Here is a 20,577-nt window from a genome sequence, read left to right as displayed (position 1 = left end):
AATGAACGGTTTGTTGCTTATGATCGTTGGTGAATGCACTCCGTTAATCAAGACAGTAAACATAACTAGTGTCATGATCGTCATATACATCGCGATCATCATCAGCAGCAGCAACAACAATAGCAGCAGTGTCACCGCAATGTTCTTCGTCGTCTCCATCATTATTAATTTCATCAACATACCAGTAACAAAATCTGAATTATGAGCAACTGTTCACACAATTGACTGTTGTCATAAAAAGGACAAAAACGATAAACGATCATCATCATCATCATCATCATCATCATCATCATCATCATCATCATCATCAATCAATCATCATCATCATCATCATCATTATCATCGTCGTTATCTTCAAAACTGTAATTGTACAGTATACAATGTTATAATCATGATGATAATGACGATAAAGTGATTAGAATAATAGCAAAACATGTACAAGTCGTACACTGATAATCAATCATGATCATCACATATCAAGAACGGTATAATGGTGCAAGATGTGTTTGTGATTATAACCTCAGCTTATCAATGTCATTGCCAGTTAGAAGATAATCAATCAGTATATGCTGCCAAACATCACAATCCTTAGTGCGTCATCGAATGTAGTAACCGACAATTTGAAAAGAATATTTAATTGAAAAAAAACCCGAAAAAAATAACACACGTAAAAGCCATTGTAATCTCGCCACGCCTGCTCCCAAGATTACCTGCATATGAGTCACATTACCCTAACAACTTGCTTTATCTCTACCTGTAATTAAATCCTTCGATAATAAACCAATCCAGATTTATCCCTATTCACCGTTATTCCCCAACCAGCTTTCGCTGAAAAGACTTTGTCAAACACGTGGACTGCTTTCTGACAAAACATAACCCTATCTCGCCGCCATCCTGTTTTAATCTTCGTCACGGAGTTTCTCAAACAAGACTCTTTCTGCTACACGTATCCATACCTGAATTGTCAAACAACAAACAAAGACGATCATTTTTTCACCTGATTTCGTTTGTTTTAACATGGTCCCGTAGAATGCCTGGCAGCAACACAGGGAGGCAAGTCTTTGTTACCAGATGACTCATAAGTTAATTGCACAAGCTTCGTTTTTCTTAAACCATCAATAATGAATACAAGAGATGGTTACACCTAGGCAATTAGTCTCTGGGATGTTGTAGACACGGGGAAGAAAGAGGGTGGGATACCTCCCCAACGCACGCCGAGCGCATGTATCCATAAGCCGCAACAGTTGACAAAGTTCGTCACAATCATCGCTATCGATTTTTCTCTCCCGAACAATTGTCTCTTTACCACGGGTAATGGCGGATGACTTTGATGAAACGTGAATGTTAGGTGCAAAATTCGGTAAAGTAAATTGAAATTATTTCACGTGCGTTCTAAAGGAGGCCATCTGTTTTAGTGCTGCGTGAGTCATGGCGTTTTCATGTTTTTGGAATAATATTCTGCACTTTAATTAAAGTTGATAAAAATGATAAAAATAAATAATGAAAACACAACACGTGGATTATGAAATTCAGATGTTCAAATGTTATTGCCATAATTCTAATGGATATAGCTGGCAGATGAAAACAGATGAAAAGCAATTATAATGGTTGTTTGAATAAGACGAATGCAGACTTCCATACCTTGGGCCTGCAAGAAATGCAAGGTTCGAATGCCAGAGTCAAGGCTCTGTTTCTGTGTTTGTCAGCAACATCAACGTTTTCCTACAGTTCACCAAAGTGGTAATCTACCTGGACCTGTATCACATAGGGAAATACTCTTCAAAGCGGCGGTAAACCAAACTCAGTCACCTACTCAGAAGACACCTCATGATATGACTGATATACCAGGGATATACCTAGACCGGCTAAGAGGGCGATATTGGACCCCAACTCTGCAACAAATGTCAGTTAACATTCCCAAAATTGGAAATAAAATTTCCTAACTCAAAATATTCAGCTAATGCTATCGCTCTGTGGAGGTAACTAGGAAACTGGGAAAATCTAGACTTGATTCATTTCGGGCAATAGCATAACAATAAGGGTTGGACACAGGGGAATATAATATGATTCAGGGACTGCGAGACAGAGACAAGGACTGAATATACCCTACTATTTCTAAGTCTCGCAATGGCTGCTGATAATTACAGTCTATGTTTCTGTCCAGACAAGTTTACAATTACAGTCATAACAAACTGTTGCAATCCAGTAGAGGTTAGACATCATCTAAAATTAGGATTGACAGGTAGACACAACAATAAATTCAGTGTAGTTTGGATAAAATGCAAAATATAGTCTTTTGTGAAACAATGAACGTGGCGAATCCGATGATATCCCAGCTTTAAAGAGGATTAATTAATAATTATAAAACATAATGTAGAGTCGTCAAATTTAAACTATTATACTAGCCAAATACTTAACAGGCGTTCATGCAAAGCATGCACTACGCAACACACACCACCTTTCTGTCAACCGGGACGCCCACGTTCAGGGATGAACTCGGTCAGGGGGATGGGGTAGCACAGTGGTTAAAGCACTTGCTCATCACACCGAAGACCCGGGTTCGATTCTCAACAAGAGTACAGTGTGTTAAGCCCATTTACACGTGTCACCCGCTGTGAGCTGCTGGAATATTGCTAAAATCGGCGCCAAAACATCCTTCCTAACATTTTCTTGCAATAAACATTGCTATAGCTATCTTTAACACGCCCTGATTAGTAAACTGTCGCGGTCTACAAGCAATAAGGGGTGCAGGAAGCGAGAATGACCATTGCCGCCAAAATATGGAACCTGCGAGAAAATTTATTTATTTATTTTCTTGTAACATGAAACATGGCAAACTGTTCTTTCTGGAACTCGATTAATGCTCTTTTAGTCATATGAAAAGTCTACATTTTTCTTTCTTACACGTGTATGGTGAAAACGAAACCGACTTGGACCCATACACTCTTGAAAAACGATAATGAAATTAGGAACTTTGCTTGAAACGTGAACAATGTTTCACGATACAACCAGTGTTTTACGGTTTAAGAACACCCGAAGAGCCAGCGAGTTCGTTGTGCCTACATAGGTTGTTTGATCGTCACCACGCATGCTAGGCACATTTTGTCTACGTATGTCGCTCAAGAAAATCAATCGTCTCTATAGTCAAGACGTTTATTTTTTACAGAAAATGTTACATAAATATATATGTTTAAAAATATGTTCGTATTAATTTCAGAAAGAAAAAACCCAACCAATTTCCTCGATCTCATCATGAAGGACTTGGAGGTCAAAGACGAGCCTCCTTCTGAGATCTCGCAGGCCTACGACTTCCTCTTCCTGTTTGATAAAGCCTCCGGAAGTCCCCGAGTCAATTATTTCATGGTCGATCCCAAGCATCCGTCTCATATCTTTCCCAAGATGAACGTCTTCACCATGAACGCCGTCAAAGGCATCTGCAGCTACCGAGTTGTCGTGCTCGACAACTGCCTGTACATCCTGGGCGGTAAAGACTGGGAGACTGGCAAACATGTAGCTGATGTCAGTAGGTTCGACCCCTCTACCAACGTCTGGGAAAAGTTATGTCCCATGAAGAGTCCTAGGTGTCGCTTCTCGGCGGAAGTGGTTGGCAGCCATGTTTACGTTATAGGTAAGAATGTTTTTTAATGCCGTCGCACAATCCACGGGAGAATATGTTCATCATTTGAGTCGGGAAGGCCCCATGGTCTGATGTTGCATCCATCGATCGAACCACGTTCCGTGGGCGCTGGGTTCCAGCCAAGATTCTCCCTGATTACAAATTTTGGCCTGTTAGCACCATAATAGTCCTGCACCATGACCGTGGAATATATTTATTTTATGAAAAAATAATATTCTAGAATACCATACAAAAGCAAGTCTAGCCAGCTCAAGCTAGCTCTATTCACCATGACCGTGGAATATATTTATTTTAGGAAAAAATAATAATCTAGAAACGCATACAAAAGCAAGTCTAGCCAGCTCAAGCTAGCTCTATTCAACACTCTGAAATCAACATAGGGGAAAAAAAAAAATTTTTAGAGTCAAGAAGGATATTGTGTAATATAAGATTTCAGAGACTAAATGTTAGTCTAGCACCATACCCTTGCTCCTGGTATTGGAACAGTGGTAAGCGTCATCGAGCTGTGTCATGTTGGATTGACAACTAAACTAGTATACACCCATGCTTGGTGGTGGCTAAAAATGAAACAAACGAGTAATGGTTATGCGATGGTGATGTATATGATACGGGAATCATCGTCTTCCCGAGGCAAGGGAGTTAACTGACTGTGAAAGTCCAGTTTCCATCCTTGCCGAACTAGGTAGGAATTTCTGGGCTCGGACTTAGCGCCACCAGTGGTAATGACGAGTTACGTCTCTTCTATGTCCCCCCTATTGACCAATCAGATTCCACCTTTCATATGACTTGCATGTGCTTCAAACAAAAGGGCGGACACCAGCCAAGACAATCTAATCGATAATCGAAATCTATATTGTAATCAAACGCGTCTTACTTCGCGACGTGCCTCAAATCACGTGAGCACCTTGATTAAGAACATGAAAAGATTTGGAACATATCTGTTAAGGCCGAGTTAGCGGTACACATGGCAAATCCTGCAATCGACCGAAATCTGCATCCATAATTTCAGCCTAGTTCGGCAAGGGTGGAAACTGGACTTTGATTGTCAGTCAAGTCACTTGCCTTGGGAAGATGGGGTATCATAGGCAATATTTCATGCACCACATCAATGAGTATCCCACAACAGGTGACGTGCACATGGCTCAAGGAACATGGGGGATCGCAATTTAGGCGAGTTCTTTTTTAAGTGTTTCCTTTCTTTTGCCTGGCAGTTTATGATGACGCCCACGCATGGGTACTGTTGTGACAAACTAAGATTAATAATCGAGGGAAATCTGTGATTCGAACTAGCTATCAGACGATATGAGTGTGGCGCCCCCAAGGGACTCAACACAGCGAATTAAGGCGCTTAGGACGATAGCTCCACCCGTGCCCTCATGTGAACATATTGTCGTAGTGATATGCGTAGTTGGCTTAAAGGTATAATGGATATTTCCTATGATTATGGGGGCGGTGGGGGAACCTATCGGTTAAAGCGTTCGCTCGTCGCGCCAAAGACCCGGGTTCGATTCCCTACATGATACAATATGTGAATCCAATTTCTGGTCTCCCCCGACGTGATATTGCTGGAATATTGCTAAAAGCGGCCTAAAACCAACCTCACTCACTTAATCCTATGGTTATGGAAACGTAAGGATTTTTTAGCTTTTATTTTGTCGCTACATAACGGGATCCTGATTGAGACGAGCCAGTTGATTAAATTTAATATACGCTGAATGTTAATAATTCAAGGCCAATTTCGAAAAGCAATTAAGGCGTTAATAGAGTATCGACAGTTGTTTGTAAGTAAACAAAGTAGGTTACGACAATCGTAGAGCTAAGCCTTCTTAGACAGACGGCGATGACAGCGCGTGTAAGTAAAATCCCAGAGGATGTAAGTAAGTTAATAAGTATGTTAATATAATTTGTGTATATCAAACATACGTACACACATACGTACACATAATACAGATTTCTCAAACACCAATTGAAGATATCATAGCTGTTTGAAAGTGATTCAAAAACGCATGCTCATGATAATAAAAGTCGGAATCATATAATCGACTCTGCTTTTGGCAGAGATTTCTTATGAATATGGAAAGGGGTTTGTGGCTTTTATTTTCATAAAGACGAGTTTGATTTGTAATAGGTTCTAAATAGATTCTCTACCATTACTGGACAATAATTTGTTTACGAACGGGATCTAATGATAATTGCTTGCTGCTGATTCTCTACCAGTGACTGTTTGCCAGGCTCACCCAACGCTGCCCGGAAACCCGTTTGCCCCGGTCTAAGGTTAATGGTCCCCGGGGGATGATGGCAGATGTTTAGGGGCATAATTTATGAATATTGTCCTCAACATTCAATTTATGGAAACGTTGTGCCGCGCTAAACCCTGAATCACTTCTTAGTGCATTGACGACCACTCACAACATTTCACTCGGGGAAATTCCTTTTAGACTTTAATTTCCTCCGAGAGATGAGGATGTGTAGGAATTTCGTGGGGCATAAGCTATCGTGCGACGCTTCATTTGAGTGTTAGCAGGAATCTGTCAGCACAGCTGATCTGATTGCGTTTTTCTGCTTAACTGCCTCAAGAGGTGCCCATTTTTCAAAGAAACGCTACGAAAACCAAAGAACCTTTCAGCAAATTTTCACGCCGTTTTTGATTTGCTGGAAAATTTAGGATTAGCTACTGATATGAGGACCTTGATTTTATTTTATTTGATCTCTCTGAATTGATGGGGAGGAGCCAGCGGGTAGACTGTGTATGATGTCATGTATCATCATCAGTGGTCATGCGTTTAGATAGATTTTCAGTGGTTTTTAATATTATTAGTGTAGTTATCTTTTTCTGTATAAAAAAGAGTTACTTAAATAAACCATGTCGTTTCCGGATATACATCTTTCATGAAATGGTGTCATTCTTAAACGCTTTCGTTAATAGTGTCCCAACGTCGCTTCTAAAACTTCAAAGAGTGTCAAAAACTTGTGACAAGACCTTGTAACCAATTGCAAAGCACGTCTATTTCCTGCCAAAAATTCTGAACGAGCTTCATTACTTTAAATCAATTAAAACTCACATGTGAACCACTTATGTATGTGCATCTCGACACATAGTTTTGACCATGCACGTCCAGCCACATGTATTTAAGCAGGTTTCACCACACATCTCACATGTTTTTGACCACGTCACCTCACATGTTTCACTACACATCTCACCACCTGCATTTGACCACGTTTCACCACATGTTTCACCACATGCATTTGACCACGTCTCACAACACATCTCACCACCTGCATTTGACCACGTCACCTCACATGTTTCACCACATGCATTTGACCACGTCTCACAACACATCTCACCACCTGCATTTGACCACGTCTCACAACACATCTCACCACCTGCATTTGACCACGTCTCACCACATGTTTCACCACATGCATTTGACCACGTCTCACCACACATCTCACCACCTGCATTTGACCGCGTCTCACCACACATCCCACCACCTGCATTTGACCACGTCTCACCACATGTTTCACCACATGCATTTGACCACGTCTCACCACACATCTCACCACCTGCATTTGACCACGTCTCACAACATGTTTCACCACATGCATTTGACCACGTCTCACAACACATCTCACAACCTGCATTTGACCGCGTCTCATCACGTTTCACCACACATCTCACCACCTACATTTGACCACGTCTGACCACACATCTCACCACCTGCATTTGACCACGTCTCACCACATGTTTCACCACACGGCCCACCACCTGCATTTGACCACGTCTCATCACGTTTCACCACACATCTCACCACCTGCATTTGACCACGTTTCACCACACATCTCACCACCTGCATTTGACCACGTCTCACCACATGTTTCACCACCTGCATTTGACCACGTCTCACCACACATCTCACCACCTGCATTTGACCACGTCTCACCACATGTTTCACCACACGGCTCACCACCTGCATTTGACGCGTCTCACCACATGTTGTGACCCACGTATCACCATATATCTCTCCAAATGTGTTTGAACACCTCTCGCCACACATATCACCACATGGTTTTGACCACATTTCACCACATAACTCAGCACACATCTCATCACATGTTTTTGACCACGTCTCAACACACCTCTTACCAGCACGTGAGCCGGATATAAATACCCTATATAATAATTAAATAAAAATTTACTTGAAATAAATGTTCATTCTATTGTAACAGTAACACTGGTTCCTATGATGTATGGATTTCACCTACATTTCTGTGAGGCTGTATGACTCACAGAAAAGCTAGAAAGAGCAGCGCATACGTCAAAGCGGCTAAAATTAAACTGGAAACTGAATCAAGAAAAAATAAGTGTTTGATTACAAACATAAATCCTTTTTCGGTCTCTAAGAGGTTCCTTGATGATGCTAATCCTGACATTTTACTTACGAAGACAGATTTTACAGGAATTTTAACCAATCAACGATCGATATGAGTGACTAGGAAGTTTTCTGCAGCCTATTGCAATGTAAAGGTAACGTACATATCTGTGATATTTGGCAGATGTATAATTAAGTCACAATTTTTCTGTGCGTCAATATAGTTAACGCCACTTTGGCGATATTTCAGAAATATCATGTCTCGATTTCTTTCATACGTTGTACCCATGTTGGGAATCGAACTTGGACGTCACGAACGAACGCTTTAACCATAAGACTTATGTACTAATTTTTTACAAACATATACGTGAAATAAATATTCAGAGGAACATGATATCATTATTTGATTTAGAAGTTTATCACATGGTTCGCAATACCAAGATGCTGACAGATTGAGTATGTCACAAAACTTCAGCTGCAGAGAGTTAATTTGACATGGTCAACCCAGGGGGATTCCGGGTTAGGAGAGGTCCCCAGTAACCTATACTGGTCGTAGAATCGACTTTCTGGAGCGGGTGGTCAGGATCGGTGACTTGGTTGATTGGTGTCACCGTACCCCTACGACGTGGATTCTCACTCCCACTCCCGCTATATTCAGAAACACTCTATTCGCTCAATCGCTCACTATTATTTCAAGGAACCCTGTTCACTCAATCGAGCACCGCCATTTTCAAGAAAACCCGATTCCCTCACAAACATATACAATAAATCCCCACTCATTCATTCGTTCACCGCCATATTCAGTAAAACACCATTCACTCAATCACTCACCGCCATTTTCAATAACACACTATTCACTCAATCGCTCACCGCCATATTCAGTAAAACATCATTCACCCAATCGCTCACGGCCATATTCAATAAAACACCATTCACTCAATCGCTCACCGCCATATTAAAAAAACCATTCTTTCAATCTCTCACCACCATATTTAATAAAACATAATTCACCCAATCGCTCACCGCCATATTCAATAAAATACCATTCACTCAATCGCTAAACGCCATATTCAATAAAACACCATTCACTCAATCGCTCACCGCAATATTAAAAAACACACCATTCTTTCAATCTCACCTACATATTCAATAAAACATAATTCACTAAATCGCTCACCGCCATATTCAATAAAACACCATTCGCTCAATCGGCCGCCACCATATTCAAGAAAAACACAATTCACCCAATAACTCACCGCCATATTCAATAAAACACCATTCACTCAATCGCTCACCGCCATATTCAATAAAACACCATTCACTCCATCGCTCACCGCAATATTAAAAAACACACCATTCACTAAATCGCTCACCGCCATATTCAATAAAACACAATTCACTCAATCGCTCACCGCTATATTCAGTAAAACACCATTCTCCCAACCTCTCACCACAATATTCAATAAAACACCATTCACTCAATCGCTCACCGCCATATTCAATAAAACACCATTCACCCAATCGCTCACCGCCATATTCAATAAAACACCATTCACTCAATCGCTCAGCGGTTATTGTGATTTGAAACCTGAAATAAGAATCGAGGTTTCAAAGCCGTGGTAGAATTGTTAAGTTATTGTAATGACCCTTAGCTGTACATGTTTAATTTGCTGTTAGAATGTTAAACTGACTGTTGAATTTTTGAATTGACCGTTAAACTATTGAGTTGACTGCTGGATTGTTTTAGGCGGAGAGACTAAGAAAGGCCGTATAACTGATTCCGTGGAGCGCTACGACCCAAGCACAGACACATGGAATGACGTCAAGGGGCTGCCACGCCCCCGGGCTGACCACGCCTCATGCTCCGTGGGGGACAGCTTGTATGTCTCCGGGGGGATAAGCAATCTGAAGCATCAAAGCTCAAATGTTTTCTGGTGAGTATGCTTTAGTATGTGAATTAAAAACAGAAGGCAAATGACTGATAAATATCAAAGCCAAGAGGTAATACGTACACAACGGCTGGATACAGTGTAATGTATGGACAGTGACGTCATCAAGCAATCAGAAACCAGTGGTTAATATCAAGAGCAGGGAGTCGGGACGCAGGGATACAGCAAAGTCAGTTATCCCAAGCTATCGGCTTCTCGATTTACGACAAGAACATGCCAGGAAGCAGGTGGCGTGTGTATGAGGTTGGAGAAGCAAACATGGAGTACTTTGGAGCTATTCTGCAACTACTTCTCCTGCAACCACTACAACCACTACTACTTCTACAACCACCACAACCACTACTACTTCTACAACCACAACCACAACCACAACCACGACCACTGCTACTTTTGCAACTACAACCACCGCAATACTACTACTCCTCCTGCACTACAACCACTACTTCTACAACCGCCACAACCACGTCTACTTCTACAACTACAACCACCACTAACTTCTACAACAACGACCTCCACAACTATTTCTTTTACTACCACCACTACTACGTCTACCTCGTTTATTATTGCTGCTACTTGTTCCACAACTACAACTACACCCACTACTACAACTACAAACTCCACAACCACTACTACTTCTTCTGCAACTACACCCACTATTACTTCAACAACCACCACAACCTTTACTACTTTTACAACTACAACTACAACCACCACCACTGCAGCATCCATCTCTAGCTTTAGCTTCTGCTAAACTACAACTACAACTACAACCATTTCCACTACTACAACCACACGCAACCACACACACTACTACCACCGCTGTTACAGATGCCACTGCTACTACCACTTACATCCCTGCTCCTGTTGCTGCTACTAACACTACCTCCACCACAACTACCACATCGTCGTCGTTACCTCTGCCCCTCCCCAGGGATGCCAGTCTAAAACTGGCCTATTATAAATCATATTTCTCTGTGGACTAGCTTTTATTTTCACAATATACCAGCGTTCGATATGATGATTACCCTTAAACGTATTGAGCTAAAAGGACTGCTGAATGAAATAAGATCATCATGCTCATTTCAGAAAATATTTTCAACATCCTCCCTGAAACGCCACTGTGACATGTGAAGGAAACAATACTGCAACAACACGTTAACAACACTGCAACAACACGTTAACAACACTGCAACAGCACGTTAACAACACTGCAACAACACGTTAACAACACTGTAACAGCACGTTAACAACACGGTAACCACACGTTAACAACACGGTAACAACACTGAAACAACGTGGAAACAACACGGTAACAACATTGTAACAACACGGAAACAGCACTGTAACAACACGTTAACAACACTGCAACCATACGGTAACAACACTGTAACAACACGGTAACAACACTGCAACAATACGGTAACAACACTGCAACAACACGGTAACAGCACTGTAACAACACGGTAACAACACAACAGTCCCATCTCCAGCAACCCATGCTCCTGGTAAGAGGCAACTAACGGGATCCGGTGACGTACGCTAACTTGGCTGATGCATCTCATCGAATCTCAATTGCGTAGATCGATGCACATGGTCTCAATCACTGGATTGTCTGGCCAAGACTCTATTTTTTAAGAGATAGCCGTCATATAGCTGGGGTATTGATGGGTTCTGCGTGAAACAATAAAGAAACAAAACAACATTTTAACAACACATTAACAACGTTTTCTCACATATTTCGAACACACTGACATTGTTGTTATTTGTGGCGGTTTCGATACAAGGAAATAACAGCTATTTGATAATCCCATTGCAGATCAAGGAAATCCTGTTCTTATATTTTTACCAACCGCCTTGGTGTTTACTTTCCGCGAGAATTTGTCACTTGATCAAGAAACCTGGATGTTTACTTCAAACTAACATACAATCACAACGCATACCAGTTTGCATTATCCGCGCATAGTCTGAATAAGACACTGCACTACTCAGCTGTATCACTATCAAACCTAACAGACAAAGGGGAGTAACCGCTGCCGGAGGTTTTAACGTCATGACGTCATGGTAAACTTGAAACAATTCTGTCACCAGCTAAAACATAGGATTGCTTTACCTAAGCCAGCTTTGAGGCCTGGTAAAATATTAGATTATTGAAACAAAGTTTTGATGCGGCAAGCTTGCACAAACAAGGCGCGAGCAGACGACAGGCCCAACAAACAACAGTGGGAATGATGTATTTCCGCAAAAACAATACAATGGCGTGCATGACTCGTCACTGCCCTTGAACAATGAAGGACGTGTGTTTCTCATGGAAATACGAAGTTACTGATGTAGCTGACGCATACATCGTCAAGGACAATAACTCGGCGCATTGCCACACACACAACCAGTGGTCAATCATAGGGATTATGTCAGAGACCGCGGGAGAACTTTGCCCTTGATATGACATTGTTTGTTACACCGTCCTTAAGTATTTCCCCTCTGTTTAATCGTGAAGTCATTCCAGTTGGAGGGAAATTAGATGTAGTTCGGGTCTCTTTCTGATATTTTGTTGTTACACTTAAGCATTTGCAAAAGTATTGTTGCTAGGCATGTCATTGTTGTTATTGTTATTGTTGTTGTTGTTGTTGTTGTTGTTGATGATGATGTTATTGATCAATACAATGGCAATGGTGGGGTATGGTGATGATATTTAGTGTGATGATAATTATAATGATGATGTTGATCCCGACGATGGTGATGTATGATAAAGAATCTGATTGAAATGATGATGATGATGATGATGATGATTGTGATAATGTTCATCGCGACGAGGGCGAAGGTGATTTCTGATAACATATCAAAATCAAATATTTTCCCCATAACACGAATTTTCATCTTACACAAGTATGTCAACAGCAATCAAGATTTGCAAACTTCTTCACAAAGGATGTTAAACGATATGGCAATGCAATTTGGTTCGTTTGACCCAAGTGCAAAAACATATTTTTTTAAATTAATAAATTCAAATAAATGCATCCTAAATCCAACTAAGCATCTGATATGCTCATCAAAGCACTATCGTGTATCACGATCTCAAACATTGCCATAGTTTCAATATGTGATTACAGGCGGGTTTTAATTGACGAAGCAAAGAGATGCTTTGAAGCATCTTACTTCATGAAATATTAATTTTAGAGATGCTTTCATATGCCACAATATGACTCACCATGTGCTGATTAGTGCTCAAAAAGTGCCTATCGGATCCCGTTCCACAGATTTTAATTTCAAGTTAAAAGCGAGCGTTTTGAGAATTAAATCATTTTTCGTTGTTAGTATCACGAGCGACAACTTTGCGCCCGACGTGGCGATCCGACCAATATTCCCGTCCGTGTTCTAGAACCATGAGTCACATGTTGGGTGTCAACGACTCGCTTAGCTCAAGGGGATGAAATGCATGCCAACAAGCGTCAATTATAACATACATAATTATACACTCAACAACTGTCAACTGATGATATCGACATTGCCCAATGCTTCGTTTGATATTGGCAATAGATCAACTCATATCTGAGATGTAATAATAACATGCATTCAAGGATATTTGACATGCGAATTGCATTTTAGGAATGAACACGTTTAGAATAACCTTTGCTGTATATGTACATTCAATTGTAATGTTGTTACACTGAATACAATTAAACTTCTCCTGGTTAATCCGGACCCCTCATAATCAGGACAATCAACTGCATACACATGATACGTGAATCCGGACATCTGTTAATCCGGACGATTTAACTGACGGTACCGTCCGGTTAAACGGGGTTTCTACATTTACGGTCGAGTTGTAATTTGAAGTCCATAGTTTTCTCTCGTTTAATCGTTAATATGACACGATGTAAAGAGAGCAACATCTAGAAACTGGAAAAACCCCGTTTTATTCCGTTTTTGTTGATTTGTAATTACTGATGTCAGCTGAGGATTAACCCCATTACTGATAACTGATACAGTACGTGCACATTTCAAGTTTGATGTTTATAATTAGGAACTTTATTAACCATAATTTAATCGAAGCTATGAAAGAAAAAGGTTTTCTGGAAGGTTTCCTAATAGACACGCGATGAACTTAGTGGCTACATCTGTACTCTAGATTAATAATTCAATATATGAATAATTAATTATGTATCTGAAATAAATAAGTTTAAGACTTTTTTAAACCATAGGTTATGCTGTTGTATTGGATATATAATTATATACATGTTAAATATTGGTATTTGCTTATGTGACTGAGTTTGCGGGTTTGTTTTGTGTTTTGATTTATGATTCTTGTTTTATACATCGTATACCATCAAAGTCGAGCCTAAATTAATTCTATCCAAATATACTAAATCACCCGATAACCCAAATGACACAATTTCCGATTTGTGAGCAAGCTGAAATTTTGTACTGAGCAAGATTAATATTTCCTTCGGGAATAATAAAAAACTTGGCGTGTTCTAACAATGAAATTTTTGTTGGGGCAAGAGGCCGGACATGTGTCATCATTTCCCGAAGACAAAAATTACCCTCTGTGACGCAGGATTTTTACAGACCGACGTAATTAATTTCAGTCGAGGATTTCGTTTCAAAATGGCGGCTGAAAAGGCTGCTATTTAGTCTCGCTCATCGACGAGAGATTACGAGATTTGGGGAAGCATCTTTCTCGACAGCTCTGATGGATTAGGGGCACACAGAGAGAAAGAAAACGGCAATTTAAAATCAATGAAACTAGACGCTATGTGTGTCTTTCTAAGTGCCTCTGTGGTTTCAGAGACGTGTAGGCTTTACCTGAGGGACCTCATTTGTTTAACGCAGTTTTAAAGTTCATGATGTTTTGATCTTCTAATATGATCAATTAGGATTGGGAAAACAGCACACTTACGAACATATCGATCTTGTCTTTTGACTGGCCGCGGACAACCTATCATGTTCACCTGAATTTTGTATACGTCCCAATTATCCCCCAAAATGACCATTAGTCAGTTTGTCATTAATATTTGACATATAAGCTATTCCTTTAAATAAATACCAGTGTAGTTAAACGGGGTTTATTTAAAAGCCGGAAATATTGCAGCTGTACCCTGCTGACCTGGACAAACCAGTGGTCGATAGTGTGAAAACCATTTCTTACAATCAGTCAGATGAGAGTTGCCTGGTCTCGCTAGACTCTCGTACAACGAATGTGGATGTGAGGGCGTATATCGCAGCCGTCGCATTGCGGAGCAAGGTCAGGATGGCTCAAAAGATGTTTCATACTAAGCAGACGATTTGACCTTCCAATCTCCATTTTAGTCGCCCTCCATTCGGTATTTTGCAAGGGCAGGCTTTATAACAAATCAAAATCGTTCAGTGGACAAAGCCTATTGTTCTGAAAAATAATGTTTTGTGAAAATTGTATGTTAAAATCATGTGATGTCTAAAAATTGTATGTAAAATAATGTGTTGTATGAAAATTGTTTGTTAAAATAATGTGTTGTGTGGAAATTGTGTTTTTAATAATATTTTTTGGTGGGAATTATATACCTTGAATCGCTGACTGAAGAAATCCCGAAAACTGGAATAGGGGTAGTGGAATAAATAAAACGTAAGATATTGGTAGGAGGTCATTCGTTATCACAGATATAGATAAAATAGGGGGTACAGTGACACCTTGGTTTAAGTTGCAGCGATCTCTGTGCAGAGTTATCTCCCTTAGCTACCCGAACGTCTACTGGTCCTGGGTTTGACGTTCAGAATCGCCCTATGATGACCCTAGTGCGCCAATACTATGCCGTGGTCGTGGTTTTCAGGACATGCTTTCCCATTCGCGAACACCTGGTCTCATCGATGGGTTTTGGTTATCAATTCCTATGAATTTCACCGCTCCTTTGCCTTTTGCGCCCAGTGGAATCGGTTTCAGGGATACTCGAGACTGGATGTTCTCTGGCTCTGGCGTCTTCTGAAAGTGTTCGAGTGTCTCTGACCTCCGTCAACTCAGCCTTCCTTCCGTATAACACCGTTGGGATTCCCGGTTCGATTCATTCGTCACCACTCGCCCCTTTCCGTGACCATCAAGAAGACTCGTCCCCCTATCGATAAATGTTATGTGCGAAAATACGACAAACCAATCAGAATGCGCGTATGATTTCGAGTTCTTTGTCAAATAATCCCTCAGAAATAATTTTTGATTTTACATATGTCTTGCATCTAAAATTATACCCAAGACACATTTAAATGTGTTCAATCATACTGTATAATTCCGCACGTCCCGATGTGCTTTAAATTGCATCTGAAATATATATAATATATGGGGAAATATATGTGAACCATTACGCAACGAGTTGACAATTGTTTTAGGTATGCCCGTTTGCGCTAAGACGGATCCTGGTCGCCAAAAAGGCCACGAGAGGGGCACGAGTCGCTATTCGGCTTGTCCCGGAATAACACTAGTTGGTCACGAATGGGTTCGAGTAGGTCCCCATCAACCTATGCTCGTCGTAAGAGGCGACGAAGTGGATCGGTTGGTCAGGCTCCGTAACTTTGTTTGTGTGTCCTCTTATCCCGACGGCGAGGGGCGTTGCTCATATTTTCAATCATTGGTTTGTCTGGTCCAGACTCGATATGGTTACAGGCCGCCGTGATATATGTGGAATGTTGTGGTGTTGAACAACAAGCAAGCATAAATTACATTCTTCCACGTGACGTTGACGCGCCATGGTATAACTAAAATAGCGTTCAATGCGGCATTAGACCCATCTTACTCACTAATACCAATCACGTATGTATAATATGTGTAAATATATACGCGAAATACATTATGTGTATTTTTCGTCTACGTTATGAACAAATTAGAGGAACGATACCAACCAAACTAGCACCACAATTAAGTGGCATTGCGCATGTTTCTTGTATGTATGCTGACTAATAGTGCATGCGGTGTCTATCCTACTGATTACAATTGGGGATAGTGAGACTCGTGGCCACAATTTCCTGTACAGAGTTACGTCCCTTAGTTATGGAAGGATCCGATGATCGTTGGTTTGAGTCACAGTGTCATTCTAATTATGATCTTTCGTTTGTTCGTTTGTTTACCACTTGTCTCATGTCGGGCTTCTGACGCGCTATGATATAACTTTAATACTGGTTTTGTCAAACTCACTCATTCCTAAAAAAGACAATCGCGTTCACAAGCCAAGCAAGAATCATATAATCGTGGCGAAGAGAAATATACGGCTGATGTCGAAGTCGACTACTACTACTACTACTACTACTACTACTACTACTACTAATACTACTACTACTTTGCTGACCCGTGAAGATCTCGGTCTCCAGCAGCCCATGCTTGCCGTAAAAGGCGACTATGCTTGTCGTAAGAGGCGACTAACGGGATTGGGTGGTCAGGCTCGCTGACTTGGTTGATGCATATCATCGTATCCCAATTGCGTGGATCGATGCTCATGATGTCTGTCACTGGATTGCCTGGTAATTAACGCACGTATTACCACTACTTTACATCACAGCGGTAACCAAATCCAATCTCTGTCACTTTACGCTGACGCGCCGTTATATAACTATAATATTAAAAATATAAACTCTATTTCTGCCCCTAAACGCATGTACCCAGTAACCGTGAACAAACTCATCTTCGAGACTGTCGGTAAAACAGCAATGGCTTGACCACCTACCTAATTCAGTTTGTGTAACACATAATTCATGACCCCGCGTCTGTAATCCACCAATACTCGCCAGATGTTGCAAAGGTAAACTGTGCAGAGTCCTCGGTAGATATTTATCACTGAGCACAAATAACCAGGAAACGGAGTGGGAGTTTATTGGGCGAAGGGAGATAACTCTTATTACTACTGGAAGCAGATGTGTTGTGCCGACTATTTTGTTTTCATTTCTCTCTACATGCGTATTGTGTGATATTCATATGCAAAAACCTTATAACCTCTGTAATGCGTTGGGCGCGAATAGCCCTTTCAGATGTCCAAGCTATAAGCTCGCCCCAAATTCTGGTACATTTATAGCGGCGACTACTACTACTACTACTACTACTACTACTACTACTACTACTACCACTACTACTACTACCACATCCACCACTACTACTACTACTACTACTACTACTACTACTACTACTACTACTACTGGTAGTAGTGGCAGTAGTAGTAGTAGTCGCCGCTGTAAATGTATATAAATGTACCAGAATTAGGGGAGAGCTTATAGCTTGGACATCTGAAAGGGCTATTTACTTCTACTACTACTACTATAACTACTACTACTACTACTACAACTACTACTACTACTACTACTACTACTACTAGTAGTAGTAGTAGTAGCGGTAGTAGTAGTAGTAGTAGTAGCGGTAGTAGTAGTAGTAGTAGTAGTAGTAGTAGTAGTAGTAGTAGTAGTACTAGTAGCGGTAGTAGTAGTAGTAGTAGCGGTAGTAGTAGTAGTAGTCGCTGCTGCTCCTCCTCCTACTACTACTTCTGTTGTTCCTGCTGCTGCTGTGCTAGTTAAAGAGCCCCCAGGCAACCTACGCTGTTTCAAAAGCGACTGACTTGATTGGCTGGCCAGACTCGGTGCCTTGGTTCATCGCGGGTCATCGTACCGCGACGGCGTGGATCGGTGCTCATCATGGGTATTCTGGTAACTAAACTCTGTTCATACTATATTGCAACCTCAAACCCTAAATCTATGTGTTGAGACAGATCTTCATTTAGCCCAACGTTCTCTACCACGTGTCTTTTCATACTATATTGCAACCTCAAACCCTAAACCTATGTGTTGAGACAGATCTTCATTTAGCCCAACGTTCTCTACCATGTGTCTTTTCATACTATATTGCAACCTCAAACCCTAAATCTATGTGTTGAGACAGATCTTCATTTAGCCCAACGTTCTCTACCATGTGTCTTTTCATACTATATTGCAACCTCAAACCCTAAACATAATGTGTTGAGACAGATCATCATTTAGCCCAACGTTCTCTACCATGTGTCTTTTCATACTATATTGCAACCTCAAACCCTAAACTTATGTGTTGAGACAGATCTTCATTTAGCCCAACGTTCTCTACCATGTGTCTTTTCATACTATATTGCAACCTCAAACCCTAAACCTATGTGTTGAGACAGATCTTAATTGAACCCAACGTCCTCTACCACGTGTCTTTTCATACTATATTGCAACCTCAAACCCTAAACCTATGTGTTGAGACAGATCTTAATTTAGCCCAACGTTCTCTACCATGTGTCTTTTCATACTATATTGCAACCTCAAACCCTAAACCTATGTGTTGAGACAGATCTTCATTTAGCCCAACGTTCTCTACCATGTGTCTTTTCATACTATATTGCAACCTCAAACCCTAAACCTATGTGTTGAGACAGATCTTCATTTAGCCCAACGTTCTCTACCATGTGTCTTTTCATACTATATTGCAACCTCAAACCCTAAACCTATGTGTTGAAACAGATCTTCATTTAGCCCAACGTCCTCTACCATGTGTCTTTTCATACTATATTGCAACCTCAAACCCTAAACCTATGTGTTGAGACAGATCTTCATTTAGCCCAACGTTCTCTACCATGTGTCTTTTCATACTATATTGCAACCTCAAACCCTAAACCTATGTGTTGAGACAGATCTTAATTGAACCCAACGTCCTCTACCATGTGTCTTTTCATACTATATTGCAACCTCAAACCCTAAACCTATGTGTTGAGACATATCTTAATCTAGCCCAACGTTCTCTACCATGTGTCTTTTCATACTATATTGCAACCTCAAACCCTAAACCTATGTGTTGAGACAGATCTTCATTTAGCCCAACGTTCTCTACCACGTGTCTTTTCATACTATATTGCAACCTCAAACCCTAAACCTATGTGTTGAGACAGATCATCATTTAGCCCAACGTTCTCTACCATGTGTCTTTTCATACTATATTGCAACCTCAAACCCTAAACATAATGTGTTGAGACAGATCTTCATTTAGCCCAACGTTCTCTACCACGTGTCTTTTCATACTATATTGCAACCTCAAACCCTAAACCTATGTGTTGAGACAGATCATCATTTAGCCCAACGTTCTCTACCACGTGTCTTTTCATACTATATTGCAACCTCAAACCCTAAACCTATGTGTTGAGACATATCTTAATTTAGCCCAACGTTCTCTACCACGTGTCTTTTCATACTATATTGCAACCTCAAACCCTAAATCTATGTGTTGAGACAGATCTTCATTTAGCCCAACGTTCTCTACCATGTGTCTTTTCATACTATATTGCAACCTCAAACCCTAAACTTATGTGTTGAGACAGATCATCATTTAGCCCAACGTTCTCTACCACGTGTCTTTTCATACTATATTGCAACCTCAAACCCTAAACCTATGTGTTGAGACAGATCATCATTTAGCCCAACGTTCTCTACCACGTGTCTTTTCATACTATATTGCAACCTCAAACCCTAAACATAATGTGTTGAGACAGATCTTTATTGAACCCAACGTTCTCTACCATGTGTCTTTTCATACTATATTGCAACCTCAAACCCTAAACTTATGTGTTGAGACAGATCTTCATTTAGCCCAACGTTCTCTACCATGTGTCTTTTC

The 20,577-nt window shown here is 40.7% G+C and overlaps 1 protein-coding gene across 1 annotated transcript in view; it reads left to right on the top strand.

The window, feature by feature from the left end:
* LOC124121400 (kelch-like protein 14) overlaps positions 1-20,577 on the top strand; it is a 94,747-nt gene that overhangs the window by 54,992 nt on the left and 19,178 nt on the right. The window contains exons 2-3 of the mRNA XM_046484399.2: positions 3,218-3,628; positions 9,755-9,941. Of these exons, the coding sequence (XP_046340355.1) occupies positions 3,253-3,628; positions 9,755-9,941 (563 nt within the window). The 5' untranslated portion in view covers positions 3,218-3,252. The remainder of the gene's footprint in view (positions 1-3,217; positions 3,629-9,754; positions 9,942-20,577) is intronic.

The sequence above is a fragment of the Haliotis rufescens genome, unplaced genomic scaffold, assembly GCF_023055435.1.
Source record: "Haliotis rufescens isolate VD_foot unplaced genomic scaffold, xgHalRufe1.0.p SCAF_3, whole genome shotgun sequence".
NCBI classification, from domain to species: Eukaryota; Metazoa; Mollusca; class Gastropoda; order Lepetellida; family Haliotidae; genus Haliotis; species Haliotis rufescens.
This window is presented reverse-complemented; position numbering and strand designations above follow the sequence as displayed.